This window comes from Pseudochaenichthys georgianus, chromosome 12 (genome assembly GCF_902827115.2).
Source record: "Pseudochaenichthys georgianus chromosome 12, fPseGeo1.2, whole genome shotgun sequence".
Taxonomy (NCBI): domain Eukaryota; kingdom Metazoa; phylum Chordata; class Actinopteri; order Perciformes; family Channichthyidae; genus Pseudochaenichthys; species Pseudochaenichthys georgianus.
This window is the reverse complement of record NC_047514.1, coordinates 13,484,023-13,509,848: the sequence shown is the minus strand read 5'-3', so window position 1 is coordinate 13,509,848 and position 25,826 is coordinate 13,484,023. Positions and strand designations below refer to the sequence as shown.

The following is a 25,826-nucleotide window of genomic DNA, read 5'->3' as shown; positions in this document are numbered from 1 at the left end:
CAGATGACACACAGACAGGTTTAAATTGTTTAATTTTCATGACATAGAAAGCAACTTTAGTCACTCAAAATCAATACTGTTTTTTTGTTTACACTGATGGAATATTTACTTTTATCAAAAAGGCATGGAAACATTGTTTGCAGTATTGTTAAAGCTGAGACTCAAATGGCCAGCTACAGTTTACACAGTATTTCAGAGTGACGGAGTATAATATCAAATATGCCAACAGATATTAAACGAAACATGTGCAGGCCAGTATCCTCCAATACTGATAATTAAATGAAAAGTTGTACATAAAATCTTCTTGTATGCTAACAAAACTCATATTGGACTTTAACCCTGACTGCTATGTTGAATCATGGCAGCAGTAAGCCATTCACTCAGCGCATTCGAGTCCATCCAGTTATTTGCGTGCCATCCTTTGCCTTTTGAAAGCTTTGTGTTTGTTTTTCTTCACTACTTTGGGCTCAGGCGCTTCCGTTTGAATGAGAACAGGCGTCTCATCAGCCGGTGTCAGGAAGACGTCAGCTGTAACATCTATAGTCACGTCCTCCTTTGTTCCAGCTCGCTTCAGTTTCTGCAACTCCTTCACCATCTGCTTCTCACGCACCCTGGCTGCCGCGGCTAGTCGGATCTGTCTCCGGTGCTGGAGGTGTGTGAAGAGGAAGGTGACAAAAAGTCAGACATTCTTTTCTAAAGTTATATACACATCACATGCTTATAATCTAAACTAGCATACAGTGGATCCTCACCATGTTAGGAGATGTGAAGTTGGGGTTCTCAAAGAGCGTAGGTCCTCCAAAGCTCCCCTGGAAGACCTTGATGAGGTTGAGAACAAAGCGAGGGCCGATCTCCACAAGAGCGGCGTCCTCCTCCATGATCTGAAAGTGGCACAGAAATATTATTGCAAAGTTACAACATTTCTAATGAAGTCTCAACACTGAACCCAACTAAAAAAAGATGATTAAAGCCTTGTGAGGAATAGTGGAACATTACCTGGTAGTTTCTGAACCATATCCTGTCGTCATTAATGGTGAATGTAAAGACGTGGTCCACAAAGGGCTGACTCTTAGGGTGGTACCGTGGGGTGGAAAAGGTCTAAAACAAATAAAAGATATTTTAATTTAAAAAAAGATAATGCAGATATAAAAGGAAAGCTTGCTTATTGTTGGATCTATACAATCAATGACAACAGCAAAGTCATATTACATAAAGTAAACTGTACTACAACACTGTCTATCTCAATTTAGATAACACAAAATAAACTTAATGTTTAATGGTTGTACATTACAGTAAACAACACTGCTGGGCTCTCACATTTGCACAATGCCATCCTCTGGCTACAGTTGAACAAAAGGTATTTGATAGATTATTACCAATTGTATATTAATAGCTCATGTTTGCATCTTGTACACATACCTGGGTGAAGAGCTCCTTCAGTACAGCAAAGTGAGGCTCTGAGTCAAATTTCTGTGGAGAAAACCAACAACATCCATCAAGATTCAAGGCTTTTATTGTCATTTGTAGATAGCTACAGTGAAGTTATGTCAATTACAATCTTAGGTCACAGGCTCCTCCAACAGTCCAACACAATAAAACAGATACAATAGTGCAAGTAAATACAAATAAAATAGAATAGAAATAGTGCAAGAAGCATGCATTAATGCGTACTTCAGCCAGTTTGTACCATAAGATCGCTGATGTGAAATGATGTACTAATAGTGTAAATAGTGTAAAGGTTTTTATTTTTCATAATGCATCAGAATCGAATTAGAAATGAGTGGGTTTATAGTACAAATAATGTTTCATTGTGAATAGATGAAAGGACAGGTATTTGTTGCACACCACTGAAGAGATGTTAAATAATGATGAATGATAAGATATTTAAATAACTGAAGACATGTCTCTCTCTGTCCAGTGCTACTTACAGGATCGAAGGACAGCAGCGGCCTGGATCCTTTGAGGCAGTTTCCTGTCATCTTGAGTTCAGCCAGTGTGTGAACTGAGGAGGAAACAATCATATACAATAGGTAGTTGTCCAATATGGGGTTTTTCGATGGCTGATGATTGATATGTAGATAGCAGGGCGGCCCATGGTCCATACATCGAGTTCATTTTTGTATTGCATCCAATGAAATACAAATGAGACACACATTTTTTTGCTATAAGAACATTATTGAACAACACATTGTCTGCATCGTCTCACTTTGCTTAAGTAGCTCTGCATTCTGTCCGTAGTGCATTTGTTGCAAACCGAAACAAATATACATAAACTACATAAAAGTTACTCACTGTTTTGAACCAGAAACTTTGCAGAAGGTCCATGAGGGCTGTTTGCAACCCTGTAAGGTAAGAATATACATGAATTTGCTTTAAATATGTTCTACGCCACTCACTACAAAATCCTAATCTCAGAATGCAACATAGATCAAATACTCACCACATGTAGAGGTCCTGCTTCTTCTTGGCCTCAAAGAAGATGCATTTGTTGCAGTTTTTGATCTCACACACCTGGGGAAATGCAGATGTTCAGTTATGCTGTAATGCATGTGATAAAACATGGCGTTCGAACTTTCAGTAGCACACTCACCTCATTAACAACAAACAGCTTGTCCTTTCTGTCCATCTTTGTATCTGACAAACACAAAGAAATACCTCATTAATATGGCAGCGTAAATGAAAACATTATCTCAACATGGGTGATAAAGTGGAGACAGCACTTGTTGGTTGGGAGGAATGATTCTTTATATGACAACAGGCACTAACCTGCTTTTGAATGAGGCATCATGGTCCTCAGGTCCTGCATCATGTGTCTTGTTCTGTAGTTGATGCCTCTTGAGGAGAAAATGAGAACCCTTTCCTTGTTTTTCCATTTGCCCTGTTCAAGAGAAGTTAATTTAGAATATAAAACAAATAAAAACCGGCTATAATTGTAGAGTTTCAGATATTTCCCCGTTGATTCAGATGGACTTTTAATCTTAAATAATAGTCAGGAAACCCAATGTTAGCTTGGCCCTGTTGTGTGAGTGAAAGTTTTAACAACAATAACTTTATTAAAAACAATGTATATGATAAAGCTACAAGTTGTAAGTGGTTAAGTATAATAATTACAAAAAATAACTTAGATAAAACAAACCCCCGTGTAATAACTTAGCTTAGCTACCATCGTATGTGGCTAATAACAACCACAACCACTTACCTGTGAAACCGGTGCTGGAACTGTAATTTCATGTGTCTTCTCCTGTTCATTTTCTTTCGGTGCTTCACTTGTATCTGCTACAAATTTTGCTTTCTTTGCTTTTTTATTTCCAGGAGCCTGTCCTCCACGTTTTCTCTTGAACGCCGACATGTTTTTTACGCCAACACAGATCTCGCGCAGAATCTGACTCCAACAACACACGTGCGGACAGAGCAGAGGAAGCGCCCCCTGTGGCGAGGAGGTGGTACTGCATAGTGCACACTAAAATGTTACCTTATTAAAATCAAAGTGGTCTACATTACACATTTGCATCGCATACACAGAGACATACAAGTGTTGTTGAGTAGTCTTGCACTTTCTTTGAACTCAAAAAACAATCAAAACCAAACATGCTTCTGATGTTGAGAGAAATAAATACAGTATTTTTTTACAGTCATTATGAAATTAAACAAATTATTTACAAGAAATAATTTGATAAACTTTTTTGCATTCAATATTTCTTACCAAAAGGTTCTACCAATAATGTATGGTTTTATGATAGGGAAATAAGTACAACATTATAAGAATACACAGTAAGCTCCTGAAGACGTTTTTTCAGAAATGTTTGACTAACTGGAATGAAAAAGTGATTGAATTGTCTTATTTTATAATTCTTTTAAATGTAACATGCATTTAATGTATTAGGGCCACTGTCAGGATTTCAAGGACAGGACAGGGTAGAGACAGTTATAAATAATCCATCCATGGGCTAGACATGCACAGCTGAGTAATATGTTGATTCCTATTGAAACGCTAGAGGGCAGCACCACTCGATGACAGCTTCTTATCTGCCGAAATTATAGTGAAGAAGAGCAACTCTCGCGAGATTTAGCGGCACCACTCATTACAGATATATCCATTGATTATGGTTTCAACAACCGGTCTTAAAGTATCGGTTATATCAAAAATTATATATTTATATAATTGTAATATGTTACGCTAAATATTAATATACTCTGGCTATAATCTGAGAAGTAAGGATTGTTTAACAGATCAATTAAAGCTGCTCTTATGCTAGCATGCTGCAGTTAGCATATGTAGATGCTAAAGTTAGCTTCGTCTGTCAACGGACATCTAATCACTTCTTCTAAAGTGAAGTTTGTCTTAACCATTAGCTTACAATGAAGTGTCACTATGAAATATTGTGCGTGAAACGAGACGCAGGAGACGATGAATTGAAGAAAGCATATCGTAAATTAGCATTAAAATGGCATCCAGGTAAGTACAACATCTCATAGACCTACTAAATAGCATTATAATCGCTATCTGATGTAAAAGCATCTGTATTACAGAGGAATAATAATGTTGACGTATTGGTCATTTATCCTAATTGAATAGTGGTTCACTCTTAGGTTTTGCTAAGAATGTATGTGCCATTTTAGAATAACATGTTACACTACATTATGATGGTGAATTATATAGCTATTATTCTCTCAAACCTTCCTATTATAACAACAGTGTTTTGCATCCATATGACATTTTGTAGATAAAAACTTGGACAATCCTGATGAGGCGGCGGAGTATTTTAAGCTGATTCAGGCAGCTTATGATGTCCTAAGTGATCCACAGGAGAGAGCTTGGTTTGTACACTCATTTCAACATTTGCAATCATTATGACATTTGCTGGGCTTGGATGTTAAGAGTCATATCTTTCTCTAAAACTTTTGTGTATGTACAAACTGTGTGGGTTAAAAAAGCCGTCGGTTTTCCTCTGTGTTGCAGGTATGACAATCACAGAGAGGCTCTTCTGAAAGGAGGAATCACTGGAGATTATGCAGATGACAGCATTGACCTCCTGCAGTATTTCACAGTCACCTGCTACTCTGGCTTTGGAGATGACGAGAAGGTTAGTTCATGTTGTTTCCAAACTCACAAACGTCACATCAAACCTTCAACCAGGTCATTTCTGTTATCATCTTCAGGCAAGGAAAATGTCAAATAAAACAAGATCGATCAATCACTAATCAATCTGTCTTTCCCTTAGAGTTTTTACACAGTCTACAGAAACCTCTTTGAGTCCATTGTTAAGGAGGAGATGGAGCACAGCAAGGTGGAAGACGATGATGATGAAGAGGATTTTCCTACTTTTGGAGACTCTGAGAGTGACTATGATACTGTAAGCAAAAAACACATTTTTGTCTCAAAACTTGTTCCTCTGTTGGATTTGTAGATGTTCTTTATACAATTAAATTATTAAAATAGCTTTCCATGATACTTTTTCTAAATAAAACAAAACTAAAGACTTACTTTTACGCAGCTTGTGTGTTTAATCTGTCTCTATTTCTATATTACAGGTAGTGCACGTGTTTTACGGCTACTGGCAGAGCTTCTGCACTCGTAAAAACTTTGCCTGGAAGGAGGAGTATGATACGAGGCACGCATCCAACCGCTGGGAGAAAAGAGCTATGGAGAAGGATAACAAGAAGACCAGAGAGAAGTCTCGGAAAGAGCGCAACGAGCTTGTGCGACAACTCGTGGCTTTTGTCCGCAAGCGTGACCGGCGCGTGCTGGCCCACAGGAAGCTGGTGGAGGAGCAGAACGCTGAGAAGATCAAGAAGGCGGAGGAGATGAGGAGGAAGCAGAAGCTTAGCCATGCCAAGTAAGTGGTGGATGCATAGTGACTTAATTGTGACATTTATTTATCTCTCTTTAGTCATCATACTCATTATACTTTGTTTTATATCCATACCAGAATGGCAGAGGACTACAAGGAGCAGAGCTGGGCGGCCATGTCTGAACTTGAGAAGGAGCTGCAGCAGATGGAGGCTCAGTATGGAAAGGAGTTTGGAGATGGATCAGAAAGTGAGGATGAAGAGTTGGAAATAGACCCAAGGGAGAAGAACGGTGATGAGGGAGACGGTCAGTGAGACTCAATATACTTCTGCACTTACATGTTATTATAACAATCATGTCGGCTTCTTCCAGAGATTCTTTTTAGTTTGAGTTTGTGTGTGGTGCCTTTTATTTAAATGTTTAAATATTCATTTACAGATGTAGAACAGCCTAATGGAGACGAGTTGACGATGGATGATTATTATGAAAGTCTCTACTGCCCAGCCTGTGACAAATCCTTCAAATCAGATAAAGCGTGAGTCATTTGGCTTTGGACAATTGGCCATAATATATATATATCTGTAAAAGGCATTTATTCTCTTTACTCTTGCTTAATCTGCTGTATTATTACCTTTTTACATCTCATGTTTGTTTATCTTCTTCTCAACAGCATGAAGAACCATCAAAAATCCAAAAAGCACCGGGAGATGGTGGCATTACTACGGCAACAGCTGGAGGAGGAAGATGATTCACTTGGTTTGAATGTGAACGGAAAGGATGAAAATAAGCTGGAAGATGAGGAGGAAGAGGAGGAGGAAGACAAGCCAAGGCAAAGGTATGTAGCCACTTACTCACTTTACACATGCTTTTCAGGGTGGTAAGAGCATCAGCATTTTATATAATCTATCCAATCTTTATTTCACCTTCACAGGCTGTCCAAGAAGCAAAAGAGGAAAAAGAAATTGCAGAAAGTAGCACAGGTGAATAATAGATTTTCTTTTGTTTAAAGGTTTATCGAACCTTCACAATAAGCTTTCTTTATATTAATGGTGTTCTCCTGTGTAGCAGAGTGCTCCGGAGGAAGAGGAAGAGGAAGAGAAACAGACACCGACAACCTGCGAGGAAGATGCCCCCGAGAAGTCAGAGGACCCGACAGAGGCGGAGAAACAGGAGGATCCCGCCCCCACAGAGCTGGAGAAAAAAGATGATCCCGCCCCCCCCACAGAGACGGAGAAACAGGATGATCCCGCCCCCACAGAAGTGAAGAGGTCAGCACAGATCTCTATAGTATTCTTAAGGAAACTTGTCAATGTCTGGTTCTTAGGATTTGTTAAAAAATCTGTAGTCTTTGGAACTACTGGTGGTTTTATGCTCTGGGGCAGGAACATTTCGGCAATAATGGCTGATTATTCATATCCATTCTGCTCAAAGGTGACCAAGAAAATAAAACTAACTTTGTGTTTACTGTTGGGTAGGTAGCATACACGTTGTTTGTACTGTAATGTCTCTGTAGTCTTTTCTTAAATGTTTGCTTATTTGTCATCTGAATGTTGCCTAGCTCTGGGAAGACCAAAGGGAAGAAGGTGGGAGGAAAGGACAAACCGAAGAATGCAAAGTCAAACACAGAAGAAGAAGAAGAAGTAGAAGAAACGTGTCCTGAGGTTCGTTCAGTCAAACACAGTATTTATGGCAGAGATTTTTAATCATTAGATTTGTTATCATTAGATTTTTAAGAATTTATCATTACACATTTTGAGTTACCAAAATCAATCTTATAACATGATTTAAGTACGAAGATGGAAGATGGAAGATGATCCATACTTGTGATATTAAATCTCATTACCCATCTCCCCTTCCAGAAGGAAGTAATCCTCAACTGTGTGATCTGCCACACTGAGTTCCCCACAAGAAACAAGTTGTTCGACCATCTGAAGACCAGCGGTCACGCCATCGCCATCTCCTCAAAAGCCCCTCAAAGCTCAACGACCAAGAGCAAAAAAGACAAGAAGAAGAACAGATAACACTTCATCTGGACGGATGAACCTGAAAGAGGTTGGCTGCGGTTGACTAGGCAAAAAATGATGTCCAATGTCTTTTCCTCACCACTTTTCCTTGCCCTCCATGAAAAATGTCATGAGAAGGAAAGATTTGAAGGGGAAATTATGAAAAGACTTCCATGGTTCTAAGAGAAGCAGACTACACTTACACTAGGCTTTTTAATTATACAAGAGCTTTAAATGTTGCTGCTACAAACAATTGTGGGAATGCATCATCTCCTTTACTTGTTTCCAAGGATTGTAAAGTGTATACAATGCTAAAGGAGATAAAAAAGAAAGTATTTCCTAAGCATTTTGGGAATTTGACCCGCTCGTATCATTGCTGCCATCTGGATCATTTCCCTCAGTTAGGAACCTTCCTCGGCCAAGAAGACTTTTCGGCTGCAGCCATTAACTCAGCAGGCATGCTGGAAACTAAAAGTGGACTTTTAATGGGCTGATTTGCTGAATGAGGGCGGATATGTTTCTTATTAAATTACATAAAAACCCTGTTCAGTGAGACAGTTATGTATGTATGAACGACTGAGACTCTGATGAGTCTTTTAGGTTGGTATGATTGGTATCCCAGTAACTTATAAACGTCTCTGTTCGGATGAACAATGCCAGAATTATATGTAACAATAGCATGACATCCTTAACTGTTTTGGGAATTCTCTCTTGGTTTTTCATTAAGATCTCTGTCATGGAATAACAACATCATACAATAAAATACTGCACATTGCTATGCATACAACAACTAAGAAATGTTTTACATGAAAGACTTTATTAACCATGGATGTACCAAACATGCCCTTATAACTTTTCATATGCCTTTTTTAATAGTGATAGATAAAACATGGCCAAAATAAGCACATTCAAAGGTGTACATTTAAGGAAGATCTATAGCAGATATGGTTTGTATTCACATTTTGTTTCCCTGTCATGTTTTCATTAACTAAGAATGAGCCCTTCATAGATACATAATGAGAGGGTCACTAGATGCTGCCAAACCCTACACACCGTTAAGTAAATCATTAAAGCACAAATTGTTTCTACATCAAATATGAGAGTTATTGCATTCTGATAGTGGATTCAACAGATATAAACAGCTAAACTAATTAAGATCAACATACATATAAGGAGTAGTGCTGTTTGCTCAGTGTTGTAAACAATTATGAGCCCTCGCAGTAAAACATTTTCTTAAGAGGAGGAGGCAGCAGCCAGGGTGTCTTCATGTCTCTAACATGCATATCATAGTTGACTGTTAAAATTCCCTTTTAAAAAAGTCTTCCACATCAGGACACAACAGCAGATTATTAACAATTACATTTGTATAATACAAAGACTTACAAAAATGCAGTCTACTGCTGAGTGCTAGTGTTTTCCAGGTTTGATCCTTGGCATGGACCCACTCCTCTGAACTGTTCATTCTTTGTCCATGTATCGTTGGATGGCCTTTTTAAAAACAGCCAGGAAGAATTTAACATCTTCCTTTGTGATGCACATGGGGGGTTGGATGCGGAAAGCCTTACGTGGTAAGAAAACAGAAGAGAAGAAGGAGTTTAGAGGAAAACATGCATAACCAATCAGGAGCTTTATTCTGTGTCACTGCAGGCACAGGAGGTAATGATGGGGAGATGCATAGGCTGGTCAAATGGCCGAGTAGTTAACAAGTGTCATTGATTTAAATGGTTTTGTTATGTATGTTTGTTAATCTGCCATGATTGTTAGTTATGTTACCTGTCCGTAGACTCCTCCTTTTCCTATCAGGACTCCCATGTCCTTGATGTCCTCAAATATCTCACTCATTGCCTCAGGAGACAGCGGGTCTCTGCTGGCCTGTGGACGACAGAGAAGAGGTAAATAAAGTGGATGTGGCTACATCTGTTAATCAATATAAAAAAGTATTCTTCTTGGTCTATCAATAATTTGAACTGTAATTCAAAGTAGCCTACCAAAAGGCATTTCTTTATATACTTGTGGGATGCAACAGGTTCACTAAGATGATGCTAGAAAACAGTAAGAGAGGTGAGATTCACTTCTGTTACAATACCTTATTTGTCACCATTTCAACACCAATCTGCAGGCCTTTCCCACGCACATCACCGATTACCTCATACGTGTCTCTTAGTTTTGCCAGTTCTGTCATCAGATAGGTGCCCACATTATGACTGTTCTGCTGTGTGCCGTCTTCTTTGATAATCTGTTGAGTAAAAATCTTATAATTATCATGTCCAACTTCATTTATTAATCTATTTTAATGTCACTGACACTTATTGTGAAGTGCAGGCCTGGTCACACCAGGAAATGGTGTTGATGTGACAATTCTTGTCTGCCAGGCTAGTATAGTCTAAAGAGCACTCTGAAGTTTTTTATTCACTCAATAAAAATGTGTCTTTGTAACATCTTCTCCTATCTTATAAAATAATTGCCTTGTTGTAGCAGTACATGACTCTGACAGAAAAAGTTTTTTACAAACCAGCTAATGAGATATTGTACGACATATTCCTTCAGTTTTGACTATTTCCCGTCAGGTCTGATTAATTATTACATCAAGCACTGATGAAGCAACGGCACAAGCCAAGGGACCTCCTCCAAAGGTGTTGAAGTGGAAGGCTTTAGCAAAGGAAGCAGCAATTTCTGGAAAACACATGAAAAAAACAAGCTTACACCTCCGTATTTATGTTTTACAGTTGAATCTCACATTGTATTGACTTATTGTAGTATAATCTCACCTGGTGTTGTAACAACAGCTCCCATTGGGAAGCCATCACCGATGCCCTTTGCCATTGTAACCATATCAGGAAGGACGTCATGACCTTGGAAACCCCAGAAGTGGCTTCCTGTTCGCCCAAATCCTGTCTGGACCTGATGGTGCAAAACAGATTAGTTTGACCATTTTTTAAATGAACATATTATTTAACATATCTTTGTGTATCCTACCTCATCAGCAATGCAGACCCCTCCTCTCTCTCTCACAAGTTGGTAAGCCTCCTTTAAGTAATTCTTAGGGTACTGCACAGCTCCTCCCATTCCCTGTGAAAACCAAAACAGATTCACATATGTTGCTTCTTAACACTAACAGTCATACTGAACATGAGAAAACAATGGACATGAATGGCACGAATAAAATTAATATTAAAATTCTGACTTTTTCAGGTCAATACTACAAAACAGAATAGAGTACCTGAATAGGCTCTCCAAAGAAACCAGCAATTCGACTTGGGACACTCGTAGCAAATGTCTCTTTGAGCTGTCCGATGTATTGATCATTTGCCATGCAATGACCTGTGGGAACAAAGAAATGTTTTTGTGACAAACAAGCATGAAAAAATGCAGTGTTGCCAAAGCAGTTCCTATCATTTTATATTCCCATTTTGTTGTATTGCAGAAGGAGCTTAATGCTTAGTCACACAGACAACTGTATTGAGTTAGGCGATTCATGAGAGCACCAACAGAGATAAGAGAGTGTGTTGAGCTATTGGTGCATGTGTTTATCATGGAGAACAGTTTCATGTCAACACAATGCATGTGTTTTTTGTACCTTGGGCACAGCTACATTGTCTGGTGGTCTGCACAGGAGAGTCCCTGCAGTGGCTTCCTCCCCACGGACCTCGGAACACATCAGGACACATGGTCTGTTTGTTCGGGCAGAAACCGAGTCAGCAACACTCACTCATTAACGCAGCACAAAGAAATCATCATCAAACTGCCGAGTGCTGCCATAACTTTGTAAGCAGAAAAGTCAAAAAGCTGTCATATGACACTGCAATGCATGAATGTATACGTACGTGTGTGCAGCCTGAACTAGTGGCGATGGGGTATTTGTACGATGAGTTGGAGGTAAGACCAATGGTCTGTTGGGTGCCACCGTGGTATGATCCTCTGGAGGATTTACGCAACAACAACAAATCAAACTTCACTCAAAATATCAAGCTTTAAAATATTGAGTGAGTAACAGCTTATACTCACGAGTAATGTTTTAAAACATTATTACTTATTTTCATGTTGTTATAATGACCTTAAAGTGAGGAGGTCAAAGTTGCCTGTGTGAAGTCGAGCCATCAGCATGGCCAGGTCATTGGCTTCTGAGCCGCTGTTGGTCAGATATACAACCTGGACAGTGGAACAAATATTTGATTACCAGCTTACATATTTATCCAGGCTCCACTCTGCTGATCTGGTAAAAAATCAAATCCACCATGTTACCTTGAGAGGATCCGGTAAGTGGGAGGCTAGTTTCTCACTGTACTCATGGAGAGTAGGATTGACATAGATGTTTGTAGTATGCCACAATTTGTTCGACTGCCTCTGTAGGGCTGCTGCAACTTTCCTGTACCCACATATGTCCAAGTTAGTGTAACAATGAACAGTGCTTTTTGACTGAAATCTGTATTTTAAACTCCAACATTCTATCTATCTGCTATAGAAAGGGACCTTACGGGTGGCAGTGGCCCACACTGACAGTCGCCACACCAGCAAATAGATCCAGATATCGATTCCCATCAAAATCCCACAGCCACTGCATGTATCCCTGATGGAGGAACACTGGTTTCTTATAGTAGGTTATCTTCATGGTCATGGGGTTGCAGTTCTTCCTGCGGATCTCCATTATCCGCTCTTTGGACATGCCCTGGATTAAAATGAATCACAAGAAAATAGTTAAAGTATGAGAAGATTGTGACCCTTTTTTTTAGTAAGCTACTTTGGGCAGACCTTCTCCCCCTAAGGTTGTGTGTGTTTTAAGTTGAAATACAAATATTGGATGAATTGCAACAACATTTAATACAAATGTTAAAGGTCCCAAGGAAACAAATCCTGATTATTATATTATAGTTAGTTTATCCCTTGACTTTTCTTGTTTCACGATCGAAAGGTTAATGTTTTTTCTTATGGCCGATACATATCTTATTACACCATCTTTGTATGACACAATACGATTTGACATTTTTAAACTAAAGCAATTTCAGAATCAGGGCCCCACAGTGCAGACTTTTCCTTGATGCCACAACCCTCTTACCTTGTATTCCTCTGGTTTGAAGTCACATGAGGGCATCTCTGGGAGGTCTGCGGGACGATGTCTGTGAGCTGGTTTCTGACATACTGCGCCTCAGAAAAGTATTTGAGTCAAATTCAGAATGAGGTACAGGAGATGTCATTATTTGGTCATGGCTTTACCATGACACTGCCATGATATTGGGGAATGTTTATATGATCTAGATATTGTAACATTATTCCACTGATGTTGGCAGTGATTCAGAGACCTCCTCCCAGGCTACTTATTATCTACAGATAAAAACACATGTGATGAAAACATGTAATTGAACCTCATTCTGAATTATCATTATTATTGTCAATTGCAACTTGATTTAAAGGATAACCTGGTTGATGGTTTAACCACATTAACTTCAAATTGTGCAACACAGGAATAACTATACTTCCCGTTTTCCATTGTGATATTAAATAGCACTTGAGTGAAGTACAGTATGTACTAAATTAACTAGCTGTTATAATTTACCAGAAAATGTGTATTGCCATCTGATATTATACTTTAAGTGGCTGCATACAATTCCTCCTCAACTGGCTACATAATCATTAGCAACAAACCAGGATCAATCATGTTTTATATATCATATTGATCATCATCCCCATGGTAACTCACCCACTCCCAGGTGAAGTTTGGCCGACGCAGGTGAACAGCAGGACTGTCCTGATAAAACTGCACAACGGCCAGCCAGACGATGTACGACTTTAAACATGTTGAGCAGGACACAGCAGTCCTTCTCTCAGCAGCCGACTCTTCCTTTTGCTTGAAGGTCGCAAAGATGGGTGGATAGTGCTCAGCCAATGGTACCCTGGTCACACCTTACTACAATAGTTAATCTGCAACACCACATACATAAATATATAACCACAAGCACATTGTCACTGTATATCTGACCGTGTTTACTGATTGGGTGTATTTCAAGATGTGGTGCCAATTATTAGTTAGAAGGCAGAGAAGACATTAACCTCACAAACATGTTGCAGGAAAAGCACAGTTGAAATTAATAACCTTATTGAAGGCTGCATTGCATTTAAGTAAGCCTGTCTCAGATCCCTCGAACTGTGCATGCTGACTCATCCGATGGAAATTATGATTATCAGAGAATTAAATGCTATGACAGGCCAGGCTCCAGGATGAAATGACTGAGGGGGCTGTTAAAAAATCAGAGGGGGCGACTTTTTTTTCACAACTGTCACGGCCTGGCTCTTGGCCAAAAACGTGAAACGGACGCGATGTAAGGAAATATATTTATTATTACCATTAAACTAAACAGAGCTACCACAATGGGATGTGTTAATCAGTAAGATCAGTAGTGTATGTGTGCGGTTGTGTGAAAATGGTGTAGTCGTGCAAAGTGTTGAATGCCAAACTAAGGTGAAGGGAAACAAAATCGTAAGTCAGGTATGCTCTCCAAAACAAATCCTCCAACAGAGAGAGCAAGCGAGTCTCTGGCTCGGGCCTTTCACTCCTCATGGCCGTACCGACAGCCAGGTGCCCTCAATCAGTGCTGAACGTTAAAGGGACATACACACACACACACACACATCAGTTATACATTTCCAATTACAGAAGCCGGTTTGTGTGAAGGCTTTGTCTGCATTAGCACTACACCCTATGTTAAACTTTCTACATGGAAAGCAAAATGCAGCATCAGCCACAACTGAATATTCCAGCCACTTTCTTCCATTAACCCTATTCTTGGTAAAGGCGGGTTTTTGACCATTAATTATTCGGACAGGGTAGGACTGCAGGATAACCTGGGTTGGCCCCTCTGTCCCAAGATCGTCAGGCGCAGTGGCATTAAAAGGTGGAGCTGGAGGCGACTGTTGACCCATTCTAGTGCTTATTGTGGAACAAGATGCTCTGGCCGCCGCCGGGACATCTTCTCTGGCTGGTGGAGTTAACTCGCTCTGAACTAAATCCTTCTCTGGAAGCTCAGCCTCCACAATATCTTTGCTGCTGCCAGAACTACCAGCCTTCTTGTTGGACAACCACTTTCGGATATCCATCCTGACCTAAACGTGTCTTCTCTTTCTTCCTTTCCTTCTCACTGCTCTATAATCTCTTTGCTTCTTTATTCCGGATGTACCCCTCTCATTCTGTTCTTTTCCTCTGATCTTTAATTACAGATAGTACATTATTAGATAGCTGCACTTTGGTTAATAGACTAACTTTGATTTCCTCAATTCATAAATTGACAGGCTCTGTAATTATACCATAACCTTTTCTCCTATATCCCTTAACTCGTCTTCCTATACAGATTGACATACTTAATTACTATCTACTCTAGTCATGTCAGGATTAAAGAACAATAAATCATTAATCATCATTAAATGGTTGATTTTTTATTTTCAGAATTGAATGTTCAAACCAAGACCTACAACCTGGCATTTCATAATAAAGTGACTAATATATAAACCAAATGTAATATTGGATAAAATACTACACCAAATGGACAGACACAGATTAAAAGCAAAGCCCCCTGGTTTGTCTCTAGAGTCTAACTGCCATGAGAAAAATCGGTACCACTTTACAATAAGACTACCCTTATAAAGGGTTTACGAATAGTTTGTAATTCATTTATTAATTAAGTTGTGAAAACTTTATAAATCATTAGTAAGCTTTTATAAGATTTGAGATAAACAGGGCAACTGTGACCGGTTGCTTGCCAAATAGTGAGCCCACATTTATCTGTACTGCTAAGCCTTATTATAAATGTTAGTAACTCATTAATAATGGGAATGTGTTTTACACTTTACAATAAGGCTCCCTTTTGGCAGTTATAAATGTTAGTAACTCATAAATAAATGGTCATAAAGAGATGTCAAGAAACATCAAGATGTGAGGGGTCTAAGGACAGAGTGTGTCGTATTGTCATACTGATATGGTGTACAAACTGTGAAGTCCACTGAGACAAATGTAACATTTGTGATATTGGGTTATATAAATAAATACACATTGATTGATTGATTGAAGGGGGGAATAAACTCACTGAACAGATACCAAGGATGCTGGCTGATGAAGAAGACGAAGTAAGCTAGCCAATATAAGGCTTAGTCATCTTGCCAAATAGTGAGCCTGTGTTGACGTATGAAAACTGTTAGAACTAGTTTATAAATGGTTCTTAATGATTAATAAAGTGTTTACAACTTAATTAATAACCTAATTATTTATGAAATCTTTATAAGGGTAGTCTTATTGTAAAGTGGTACCGAAAAATCGAATCTATATATAGCCGCTTTCACACAGCAGGACTTGCGGTACTTTAGTGCCGGCACTAAAGTACCACTAAAGTACCACGGCACTAAATCCGCCAGGGGGCTAGTGCCAATCGCATTCACACCGCAGTACTTTCCCTGAGGCAAGATTACGCTGACGTCACTTCGTCTTCTTCTTCTCTGGGTTTACTGGCAGGCCGCAAAACCACTTCACGGCGAGTACAACAACAAAAAACGAGAGAAGAACAACTACACGGGGGGTATAAAGCCCATCCGCTGTTTGCGGCGTTTGTTTACTTTCCGACCTCAGACATGATGGAGTTCTTAAGAGTAATTTACAAATAAAATACCCCATTATAACAATGGACTTTATCTTTATGTATTTATTATATATTACCCCCTCGGGCTGATTTTGGAAAAGGACATCAACCCTTGTTTGGTGTTTTTCCCTTATTTATCTAAAACAAATGATATGATAAATTACTTGTGTTTATGTGTGTAAGACTTGTGTTTCTGATAAATTCAACCACCGACACCTGTCTGCTCTCACATTCTTCTATTCTGCAAATTTGGGGTGGGACACAATAAATAAAGCTTCGCCAGTTTGTTTGTTTTATTGCACAGTCAAGACATAACAATAACGGCATCATGCTGTTCCAGGTGTGTCGTATGCATGTAAATTGAAGTTAAATAACAGTGTGAAATGTAAAATAAAGTGTAAGTAGTTTCAAAACAATGTAACAGTGGCAATATATATAGCAGCAGACACGCCTTAGTGCAAGTTAGGTGTCAGTATTAAAAAACAGTGGCAATATATATATATATATATATATATAATAACAAAAGAAAATCGTTACCACTCTTATTATTGTGGTCTTTAATTTTGTTATAGTCCTGCCTGAGTTTCTTTATTTTTACCCGGCATCCGTGTGCACTGTGCACGATTCCCAGCTCAAGTAGCGAACATCGCTCAAAACATTTGGAGTTGGGAACTGCTTTCTGTAGAAGCTGCTGCATCCCGTCCTTGGAGTAAATTGCCAGAAGCGCCGACACTTCCTCATCATTCCACCGCTCCGGTGTTGTAGTACGTGTGGTCATAACTGCTTTAAAGTACAAAACTACTCGCTCAGGTGTGGATGTGGTTTTGTAGCGAGGAAAAAAATGGGTGCCTAACAAAACAAATTCAGAGTCTAACGGGGCGTGGTTTGCAATTCGCCCAGCCAATAGAAATAGAATAGAAATTGGCACTCTTTTGTCACCAGGTTCGTACCACCTCTCTAGCAGGGACTAAAAAGCATAGATATATATAAACACTAGATGGCTCATGGGAGATTTTCCAGCGTAGCTGACCGGCCGCCATCTTGCTACAGTCAACAGTTACTCTGATTCGCGTTATGGTAGCTGTTGTCAGGTGAGTGATCTGCACAAAAATACTCTTAACTCGCTGAAATCTTGACTGATTTACAAACGGTTTGGTTTATTATAAACATGATTAGCATGGCTATGATACAGGATGCTTGGACATGTTGAAATTGCAGCTTTTCTTTGTGTATGTGGTTGTATTTATTAGCTGGCTAATAACAAGAGGCTGTCAGTGAGACCTAGTATTACAAAGTTGACCCACAACTCCACCAGTGGGAGAGGCAGAACTGCTCTTTCTTTCAACACAACTTAAGTTACACATGATTTATTCCAAGTGGTTTGGCTTGTTAAAAACATCTTGCATTATGATACAGGAATTTGCTGGCTTTGTGTTTACAGAAGTACCTGACTATGCCGGACTTTTGTGCAGCCTACGGATGCTCTAATCACCGCAGTCTGGAAACAAGAACCCGTGGGATCACCTTTCACGTGTAAGATATGACAATATTATGACTAAAATTAGGATAATCGTTAATTACTTAGTGGATGTATGTACATTACAAGTCCTGCTACACAGGATCAGTGGGGCTATGTGAGATAATAGTATTGCAATATTGTTGTTGACCCAGCCTCTTTAGAATATGTTGTTACCATTTCTTTACACAATTATTTAATGTTTCTATTGGACACCTTTTTTATTACTCTTAGTGTGGTTGTCTTATTCTTAAAGTAGGCTATACATACATGCATACATACCAAAAATATGATAATTTCGGTGTGTATTTTTGTCCTACCCTTAATGTTAAAGGAAAGAAGGGAGGAACATGTTGACAATAATTTATATATCTGGCTACCTTTCTCATGTTTTTAAGGTTTCCCAAAACCAAAGAGAGGAACATGTTGACAATAATTTATATATCTGGCTACCTTTCTCATGTTTTTAAGGTTTCCCAAAACCAAAGAGAGGAGGAGGCAGTGGGAACTCGCCCAAAGAAGGGACGGTTTTGTTTCCTGTGACAGGACACTGCTCTGCAGTGAGCACTTCAGGAGTGAGGAATTTGACCGGACAGGAGACGCAGCGCTATGTTCCCCACATATGTTTATGTTTGCTCAGTCTAATAAACCCATAACATGGTTGTGAAAGAATACCAAAGCTGAGGCTGGACGGTGATTGATTATTGGTGTGCCATGTGTTCTTCTTAATAATAATAATACATTTATTTTGGGGGGCCGCTTTCATAACACCCAAGGACACATAGGATAGTTTATGTTTAAATTGTGGATTTTGTGATATATCAGCCGGGGTGAGACAAGACAAACCACAAATGGACTACAGAAGGACACAAAAGGACACATGGTACAGTTTATATTATTCTTGGTCTTTTTTCAATAACATATTTCAAAGGTTCTGGATTTGTTTACAAATCTAGAAACTAAATACAAAACTAGGATGATATGAAGATCTCATGTCAAAAATAATTGTGATAAATTAGACAGAACTGGCCTGTCTGTGAGCACATTTTATGTTGGTTTGGTTCTTCTGATAAAGGTGTGAATATCTAAATAATATACCAACATATGCTATTGTCATTAGTTGTGTCCCTGTTCTTCAAGCTAAGGCATTGCTAAATTAACAACTCTTGGCTTACAGAGTGGTAACATGAGACCGATTTTTATATATAAAATATAAATGTATTTTAATTTTATAATTTATTTGAAATATTAACAATATAATAAAATAAATGGAAATATATACACCGGCAAATATTTAATATAAATACCTTGTGTGTGTATAGCTATTGCTTTATCTGATTAATGTTATTTTCATATGAAAGTCCATGATTATAAGTATGCAGTATCATAACTACATCTTTGATGTTTATAAAAAACCAAACCGTTTGAAAATTGAGCAAGCTATGGTTATTTAAATAGTAAACCATAATGTTATGAATGAGAGAACTGCCTGTAGCAAGATGGCATTAGGCTACATGCACCATAGACATATAAAGATGAAGAAATCTTTATATGTCTATGACATGCACAGTCACTTCCGCATTCTACTCAGAGCTGCTGATGCATTTCCTGTTGATGAAAAATGACGACCTTCTACACCCGCTGCCTACAAGAGCTTCCGAAATTAAAAATGTCGGATGTTCATCGGATTTGCCGGACGACTAAAGCCCCAGCCAGCAAACTCGATAAAGGCTTCAAATTATATGCTGCGTCATATATACACAACTATGAAGGTAAGAAGGTAACAGGTACTAACCAGCTAGTTTATGCTCCGGGTTATGCTAACGTTAGCTGTCAAAAGCTAGGTAACGCCAGAGCCCTATAGTATAACTATTATTATTATTATTATTATTATTATTATTATTATACTATTACTATAGTAGACTACTATAGGGCTCTGGGTAACGCTATGTACTGTTTCTGGTGTTAATTCTTTAAAACATTAGCCATTTTGCTAACAAATACTATCGTTTAATAGCCTTATAGCCTAGCCAAGGTTGTCTTGTTGTTAGCCACACTGCATAATGGTATCGGCTTTTGTAAAGCAATGTTGCCATAGATGTTTTGACGTGAGTATAGATCTAACGCTGTTGCTCTGTTTTTTTTCATTCAGTGTCCAATAAAGACAGGCTGACAGGGCAGGTCAGCGTGAGAGCCTTGTGCTACAGGTCAATGAGGAAGAGCGAGACAGCACACAGTTTGAGTGTAGGCAGGCAACATTGCCACTGTGTTCCCCCCTGTTTATTGAGTTTCAGTTCAGTTAAACATTAGTTTACCTTAAGGGAATCTCAACAGTGTCCTACAGTGTCCTACTGCTTTATCACAGCTGATTGGTCAGATATTATTACATTGATTATGGATGTGTAAGTATGGGGGTTCAAATATATAGTCAAAACTGCTTTAATACAATTTTCAAGGCATCTTAGTTGCCAAAGAAAGTTCATTGTGGTATTGTAGGGTAAGAGGGTAACACTAAGCATTCAGGAATACATGCTTCTTCTAGGATAATGGGTCAGTAAAAATAACCAATAATTCTACTCATAACCTCCTGGCTCATTTACCACAAGTGAGGTTACTAATCACTAGTATTTCTTCTCTCTTTTTTAGATAACGCTTCGTGACTCATCACCAGTGGTGCTCACGCACAACCAGTGCTCCTGTGTTGCAGGAACTGTTTTGTGCAATCACACAGTAGCATTGCTGTTCCAAACAGCACATTACACTGAACTGAACATGTCAGTTGTGCCACCTGTGCATAGCTGTACTGAATCGGAACAGCAATGGCACAAGCCGCGAACAATGGTAATTTCAATGAGGTTCAAATACTTGTAATCTTTCACAGAGTTTTTGTTTTAAAGTGACTCAACGAACAGTACTTGTCTTTTCCTTAAGGGTGTGAAGCCAGGGCCCATCAACTCCATGGTCTTCACCAAGCCTGTACCAAATAGGATGGTGCAGACTGGAGTAAGGTCAGTTTAGCTGGAAAATTGTGTTTCCTGTGTTTTTTAAATTCATAATTCTGGTGCTGTATTCCTAACCTTTATTGTCGCATTAATGTGCTATATTGTCTTTGCCATTCTTTGTAGGAGTGGATTCTACAGAGGCATGGTGGGGCCATTACCAGATCCCTGCCTGTTCAGAGTTACGGAGGCATACTCAGCGTTCAGCATTGAAGACAGACCGCTTGTGACCACAATGAACATGAGACCTGACAAGCCCCTTGTGGAAAGTGCCTTCGGGATTGTGCAGGAGGGCAGTGTTCTGTCCTATCAGATGCCTGCTTTGACGTCTCGGTACACCACACTTCACACTGACACACCACCAACACCCCACTTGCCCATAGAGGGGTATGTGATCTTGCCATGTGATTTACCGCTGGTGTGCTCAGAAGAGGAGCAACTGCATATTAACAGCTTATCTGTTGATTTAGAAATGTCTCACAAAATTGAGGAGGCTACCCGTGAGCAAAGCTCTAGCTCAGAGTGGCATCTGCTCCGCAAACCCAGGGTTACTGCCTCTAGGTTTAGAGAGATTTGTCACGTCAGAGGTGAGAGCTCTGCTAACTCTCTTGCAGAGCGAATACTCAAAGGTACAAGGCAGACTGCAGAAATGAGGAGAGGTGCAGAGATGGAGCCCACAGTAGCAGCTGAATACAGTAGACTGGCAAACGTGAACTACTCCTCTTGTGGCCTTGTCATTCACCCCTCTACGCCCTGGCTTGGTGCCTCCCCTGCTGGAGTTGTATTTGACCCAACAGAATATCCCCAATTTGGCCTTGTTGAATTCAAATGTCCCAATGTCCCAAATTATGTCGACTGCAAATATGTGCAGATGGAATGTGGCTCCCCTAAGCTCAAGAAAAGCCATGCCTATTACTGGCAAGTACAGGGTCAACTTCTTGTGTCTGGGATGCAGTGGTGTGACTTTGTAGTGTGGGCACAGGAGGACTACCTGGTGCAAAGAATATACACAGATCCAGAAGTGCAAAGAGCAATCAGAGAAAAAGTAGACCTTTTTTTTTTTACACATACATGCCGAAGTACCTGTCATTACAAAAGTAGTGGGCACTGCAGCCATTGATAACTCTGTGAGCAGTTAGCTGCTAGACCCTGGCTCAGCCGCCATTGTTTTTAGGAGGCAATCCCTCAATCATGTGTTCTGAATGACAACAAAATGTGAATTTAATATTTTGTTTTTGATATATATTGTATATTGTTTATATTGTTTGTTTGTTCACATTTCATATATGTAAATAAATATACAATTGTATTTAAAAAGACAATAAAGTGAAGTGATTTTTTTGTAATGAATAGTAAATCATTGCATTTGTAAGAAATCAACGTATTGTAATTTGCTATTTACCATTTATTCAAACAAAACACTAGCGTGTGTCAGGCAAAACGGTGTGCTCGCCCAGCTTAATCACAGCTACCTGCACAGGTGTCATCATCTTGTCTTATTTCACCCATTTCTTGACCAGTGCTTTGTTCTGATAGTTTGACAGCATACATGCTACTGCAAACAGCTGGGTGATGTTGTAGGCATGGGACAGGAGGATGACGCCATCAAAAAGTTTGTTCTCTTTTATCCTCCTGATGACACGCTCCACATGAACCCTCAGTCTGGCAATGGCCTGTGTCTCCCTCACCTGATAGGCTGGCATTTGCTTCTGCTTCGACAGAAAAGGTGGGCAGTACACTTTGCATTTGCAGCAATCGCTGATCAGGAAGCCCTTATCTACCATCACTGCCATGTTTTCAGTCAACAACGCAGCTATTCCAGACTGTTTGAAAATCTCCTTGTCGCTGACAGAACCACCATACAGACTGGAAACAAATGTCACTGCGCCATGTGGGGCTATGCCAACCAGGGCTTTCATGGTGCAGTGAGATTTGTATGTAGAATACATTTCACTTTGGAGGAGGAGTGAGGATGGTGTTTGACACCTCAGCTCTGTGCAATCCAGGATCACCTGTGTGTCTGGGAAATCTTTGAAGGCCTCTGGGAGGTGGGCTTGAACTTCTGCAGGTGTAAGCCAGATGCACTGTGACCCCAATAAAGTTGTAAGAAAACTTGTCCATGTTGCAATGATGCGGCTCACAGTGGACTGGTGTATGTTGAAGCGGTTTGCAAGGTCCCTTTCTTTCAAACCCACCGACAGGAAGCAGAGAAAAAGGAAGAACTCGTCAATTGGCTGAAGCAGCGGTCTCTGGAAGATAAAAACAAAAAAAGGGTACTATATTAATGTCATGAGAGTAGCACACGATGGGAAAAACATTAAGTTGTTTTAGTTCTCTGATGTATTCAAAAATGATTGAGTACTATAGCCTTTTAGCCTACACAAAAGCAATGAAATGTCAGAGAAACATTTTCCCTTCAGTTTGTGTTTAGAGTGTGTGTTAAAAGAAACGTAGCCTACCGTTGATGGACGTGCGTGTGTAACCACTTCTTCATTCCTCTTGGCAGCTGATATCGCTCTTGTGACACGAACCATTTTATAAATGGAAGGCTCAATCAGAAACCAGAAGGCCATCAGGTGGTTATAGCTCGGGAATCTGTACACAAAAGACACATGTCAGTCATTAATGACTCGTTAACTGACACACATGGGCTAATGCTTTCCTCTTGTTTGCTGTAATACATTACAATTCAAATTAAGAAGGCACTTGGTGCAGGTATAGTAATATACAGCAGTAACATGTAACAACTACATTAAAGCAGCAGTAATAATCTAAAACATAAAGGGAACATTTTACACAGAATGACTACTTTTACTCTTCATTCTTAAGTGTGCAACTGGGAGAAACGCAGTGGATATTGACATGTACTTTTACTTTGGTAAGGTTTTGAAGATTTCCACTTGTAGTAAAGTATTATCAGTATGTTGTTAGTATTAGTATGTTTTACTCCACCACATTTAGTTAACCTTCATAGTTTCTAGTTACTTATAAAAGCACATGATTTATGATTCTACATGTTCAGTTCAGGAGTATTTTCAAACCATAGTATTTGTACTTATACTTCAGTTAAGTTGAGTAGCCTACTTATTCCAACACTGCATGCATATAGTCAGCAGTCAAACGGCAGGTAAACAGGATTCTTTATAAGCTAACCCATCTCAAAAACTTGGATAGAATTTAGCCAAAACATTACCTGGTATAGAATCGGATGTTGTCGTCGGAGCCAGCAAACCGCTGTAAGCAAAACTCTCGCTGGACTCTTAACTCCTGCAGTTGCTTCTGCAGATCCTCCACTGTTTTGGAGTTGTCTTCTGTAGCTTGAGAGGACATGTCCAGTGAAGCTGGTTCAGGGGCTGAGCAGTAATCATGGTCACGGACATCCATGTGCTCTTCCTGCTCCTCCCGAGAGACTGGTTCAGTGGGCCACTCCCTTCTCTCCCAAACACTACCCCGCGGTGTTTGAGCAGTGAAGTGATTCCACTCAAACAAAGTTGGTACAGCACCTTTCACAAGCCTCCTACGGCCATCAAGGGTTTTTGGCTCTATTAGTTGATCCGTAGCGAAGTGACGACTGCAGACCTTGGAGTGAGAGGAGATTGTGAAGTTATCGCGTCGTATTTTAACCAGCCACTGTCTTCGCAGCTCGAGTTCGGTCGGAAAGCCATGGAAACTTAGGACCCCGTTAAATTTAGCTGATGCCGTACAAAGTGGGACACAGCAGTGCTCGGAGTAGTTCTTTACTTGTCTTTGCAAATGCTCCGTTTTGAAAATCTTCCGTCGACTCATATTTAAACCATAGATTTAAACAGTAAAACATTTGTGGACGCTCAGCTACGCAGACCGGAAGCAAACCGGAAGCTCCCAAGCAGTATTACGGCTAAGGCGGAAGTACGTCTCAGACCCTAGTGCATGTAGCCTATTGGCCAGCAGCGCGGGTGAGTCATCTAGTGTTTATATATATCTATGCTAAAAAGTACCAAAAGAGTTCCAAAAGAGTTCCCGGCACTGAGTAGTCCCGGCGGTGTGAACGCCGACATTATTGGTACTAACGGAACTAAAGTACCAGGGAAAGTCCTGCGGTGTGAACGCGGCTAATGTTCCACAATCCGTTACGTCACTCATTGTACTCATTTATATCATATACAACATATTATTATTATTATTATTATTATAGTACAAATCTAATGTAATATTCAATCCCACACTTGACGATTGAGAACATACATTCGTAATTTACCTCGTTTAAAGCTTTGTTGTTGCACTATGTCAATATTTATAATATATTTCGCGGGCAGGTAGCCTACATTGAATTACAAGTAGAAGAAGAAGAAGTAGAGGTAGAAGAAGAAATACGCTAACGCTACAAACAGGCACAACTCTGCTCTGTTTTTACCATACACTTGTTTTTACTGACATCATGTAACATTTTATTTCACCTTGCTTTATGTTTTTTAATGCACATTCCGGAGTTTCAACCGGGTAACGGCCACCGAAGACTTTGCACGGAAAACGGAGACGTTTTGGTCTGTGGACTGTGTTTACAGCTAAGCACACACGCTAACTACAAGCTCACTTGGGGTTGAGACTTTTTTACACGTTGCTTGACTGCCTGCCCACATATCTGATCCAAACATAGTAACGTATATTGGGGGAAATAATTATTTGAAGTTATTTAATAATTGTGACATTTATCGTACTTTTTGATGGATGAATGATGCTCAAAGTGAGGGGGCAAATAATACAACTGAGGGGGCAATGCCCCCTTGTGGCGCCGGGTCCGTGCTATGATGTTATATTTAACATAAATACTAATATTCTGTGAGCCTTTCATGTCAAGAGACAGTAGATCTCAACACTCAGAAAGATTATCAGTCACAAGGTGCCATTTGACCAGAGAGT

General features: G+C 39.6%; 5 protein-coding genes and 1 long non-coding RNA gene across 8 annotated transcripts; 3 read left to right on the top strand and 3 right to left on the bottom strand.

Moving 5' to 3' along the window:
- Positions 1–15: 15 nt before the first annotated feature.
- bxdc2 (brix domain containing 2) lies at positions 16–3,388 on the bottom strand. The gene is made up of 10 exons (XM_034095876.1): positions 3,200–3,388; positions 2,767–2,878; positions 2,591–2,634; positions 2,441–2,511; positions 2,293–2,342; positions 1,929–2,002; positions 1,420–1,470; positions 997–1,098; positions 753–881; positions 16–646 (listed from the first exon to the last, which is right to left on the bottom strand). The coding sequence occupies exons 1-10, from the start codon at positions 3,347–3,349 to the stop codon at positions 404–406; spliced, it is 1,026 nt and encodes a 341-aa protein (XP_033951767.1). The 5' UTR covers positions 3,350–3,388; the 3' UTR covers positions 16–403.
- Positions 3,389–4,062: 674 nt separating this feature from the next.
- On the top strand, positions 4,063–8,495 carry dnajc21 (DnaJ heat shock protein family (Hsp40) member C21). Of its 2 annotated transcripts, none has more exons than XM_034095922.2 (12): positions 4,063–4,456; positions 4,725–4,818; positions 4,961–5,084; positions 5,223–5,354; positions 5,533–5,837; positions 5,931–6,097; positions 6,230–6,326; positions 6,462–6,626; positions 6,723–6,771; positions 6,860–7,059; positions 7,350–7,452; positions 7,651–8,495. In XM_034095922.2, exons 1-12 carry the CDS (start codon positions 4,360–4,362, stop codon positions 7,810–7,812), a joined length of 1,695 nt encoding a protein of 564 aa, XP_033951813.1. In that variant the 5' UTR covers positions 4,063–4,359; the 3' UTR covers positions 7,813–8,495. The 2 variants fall into 2 exon arrangements, with proteins under 2 accessions (XP_033951813.1, XP_033951812.1); XM_034095921.2 differs by having other exon boundaries at positions 6,857–7,059.
- A 97-nt stretch (positions 8,496–8,592) lies between these two features.
- Positions 8,593–13,669, bottom strand: LOC117456158 (alanine--glyoxylate aminotransferase 2, mitochondrial-like). 2 transcript variants are annotated; one of them, XM_034095924.1, is made up of 15 exons: positions 13,490–13,669; positions 12,848–12,930; positions 12,270–12,460; positions 12,037–12,160; positions 11,849–11,943; positions 11,619–11,712; positions 11,372–11,465; positions 11,015–11,115; positions 10,771–10,863; positions 10,563–10,695; positions 10,379–10,467; positions 9,941–10,030; positions 9,783–9,836; positions 9,568–9,666; positions 8,593–9,354 (listed from the first exon to the last, which is right to left on the bottom strand). In XM_034095924.1, the coding sequence occupies exons 1-15, from the start codon at positions 13,584–13,586 to the stop codon at positions 9,253–9,255; spliced, it is 1,539 nt and encodes a 512-aa protein (XP_033951815.1). In that variant the 5' UTR covers positions 13,587–13,669; the 3' UTR covers positions 8,593–9,252. The 2 variants fall into 2 exon arrangements, with proteins under 2 accessions (XP_033951815.1, XP_033951814.1); XM_034095923.2 differs by lacking the exon at positions 9,783–9,836 and having other exon boundaries at positions 9,881–10,030; positions 13,490–13,665.
- A 3,322-nt stretch (positions 13,670–16,991) lies between these two features.
- Positions 16,992–18,628, top strand: LOC139434917 (uncharacterized). Its single transcript, XR_011644210.1, has 3 exons — positions 16,992–17,503; positions 17,854–17,945; positions 18,400–18,628. It is a non-coding gene; the product is annotated as an uncharacterized lncRNA (long non-coding RNA).
- An 890-nt stretch (positions 18,629–19,518) lies between these two features.
- Positions 19,519–22,156, top strand: LOC117456536 (uncharacterized). Its single transcript, XM_034096451.2, has 4 exons — positions 19,519–19,700; positions 20,575–20,769; positions 20,860–20,936; positions 21,054–22,156. The coding sequence occupies exons 1-4, from the start codon at positions 19,605–19,607 to the stop codon at positions 22,045–22,047; spliced, it is 1,362 nt and encodes a 453-aa protein (XP_033952342.1). The 5' UTR covers positions 19,519–19,604; the 3' UTR covers positions 22,048–22,156.
- Positions 22,157–22,322: 166 nt separating this feature from the next.
- On the bottom strand, positions 22,323–24,804 carry LOC117456535 (uncharacterized). Its single transcript, XM_034096450.2, has 3 exons — positions 24,121–24,804; positions 23,387–23,522; positions 22,323–23,176 (listed from the first exon to the last, which is right to left on the bottom strand). The coding sequence occupies exons 1-3, from the start codon at positions 24,711–24,713 to the stop codon at positions 22,424–22,426; spliced, it is 1,482 nt and encodes a 493-aa protein (XP_033952341.1). The 5' UTR covers positions 24,714–24,804; the 3' UTR covers positions 22,323–22,423.
- Between the last annotated feature and the right edge of the window lie 1,022 nt (positions 24,805–25,826).

Bases quoted from the DNA above. Each gene is read 5' to 3' on its own strand.
- bxdc2 (XM_034095876.1), bottom strand. From the start codon at position 3,349: ATGTCGGCGTTCAAGAGAAAACGTGGAGGACAGGCTCCTGGAAATAAA. The intron at 882-996 runs GTAATGTTCCAC...TGCCACTTTCAG, and splicing joins TATGGTTCAGAAACTACCAG to ATCATGGAGGAGGACGCCGC. The intron at 647-752 runs GTGAGGATCCAC...ACACACCTCCAG, and splicing joins ACTTCACATCTCCTAACATG to CACCGGAGACAGATCCGACT.
- dnajc21 (XM_034095921.2), top strand. From the start codon at position 4,360: ATGAAGTGTCACTATGAAATATTGTGCGTGAAACGAGACGCAGGAGAC. The intron at 5,838-5,930 runs GTAAGTGGTGGA...TATCCATACCAG, and splicing joins CAGAAGCTTAGCCATGCCAA to AATGGCAGAGGACTACAAGG. The intron at 6,772-6,856 runs GTGAATAATAGA...TCTCCTGTGTAG, and splicing joins AATTGCAGAAAGTAGCACAG to CAGAGTGCTCCGGAGGAAGA.
- LOC117456158 (XM_034095923.2), bottom strand. From the start codon at position 13,586: ATGTTTAAAGTCGTACATCGTCTGGCTGGCCGTTGTGCAGTTTTATCA. The intron at 11,116-11,371 runs GTACAAAAAACA...TTGTTCCCACAG, and splicing joins ACAATGTAGCTGTGCCCAAG to GTCATTGCATGGCAAATGAT. The intron at 9,355-9,567 runs GTAACATAACTA...TTACCACGTAAG, and splicing joins AAGGAGGAGTCTACGGACAG to GCTTTCCGCATCCAACCCCC.
- LOC117456536 (XM_034096451.2), top strand. From the start codon at position 19,605: ATGTTCATCGGATTTGCCGGACGACTAAAGCCCCAGCCAGCAAACTCG. The intron at 20,770-20,859 runs GTAATTTCAATG...CTTTTCCTTAAG, and splicing joins GGCACAAGCCGCGAACAATG to GGTGTGAAGCCAGGGCCCAT. The intron at 20,937-21,053 runs GTCAGTTTAGCT...CATTCTTTGTAG, and splicing joins ATGGTGCAGACTGGAGTAAG to GAGTGGATTCTACAGAGGCA.
- LOC117456535 (XM_034096450.2), bottom strand. From the start codon at position 24,713: ATGAGTCGACGGAAGATTTTCAAAACGGAGCATTTGCAAAGACAAGTA. The intron at 23,523-24,120 runs GTAATGTTTTGG...TTTTGTGTACAG, and splicing joins AACATCCGATTCTATACCAG to ATTCCCGAGCTATAACCACC. The intron at 23,177-23,386 runs GTAGGCTACGTT...TTTATCTTCCAG, and splicing joins CACACGCACGTCCATCAACG to AGACCGCTGCTTCAGCCAAT.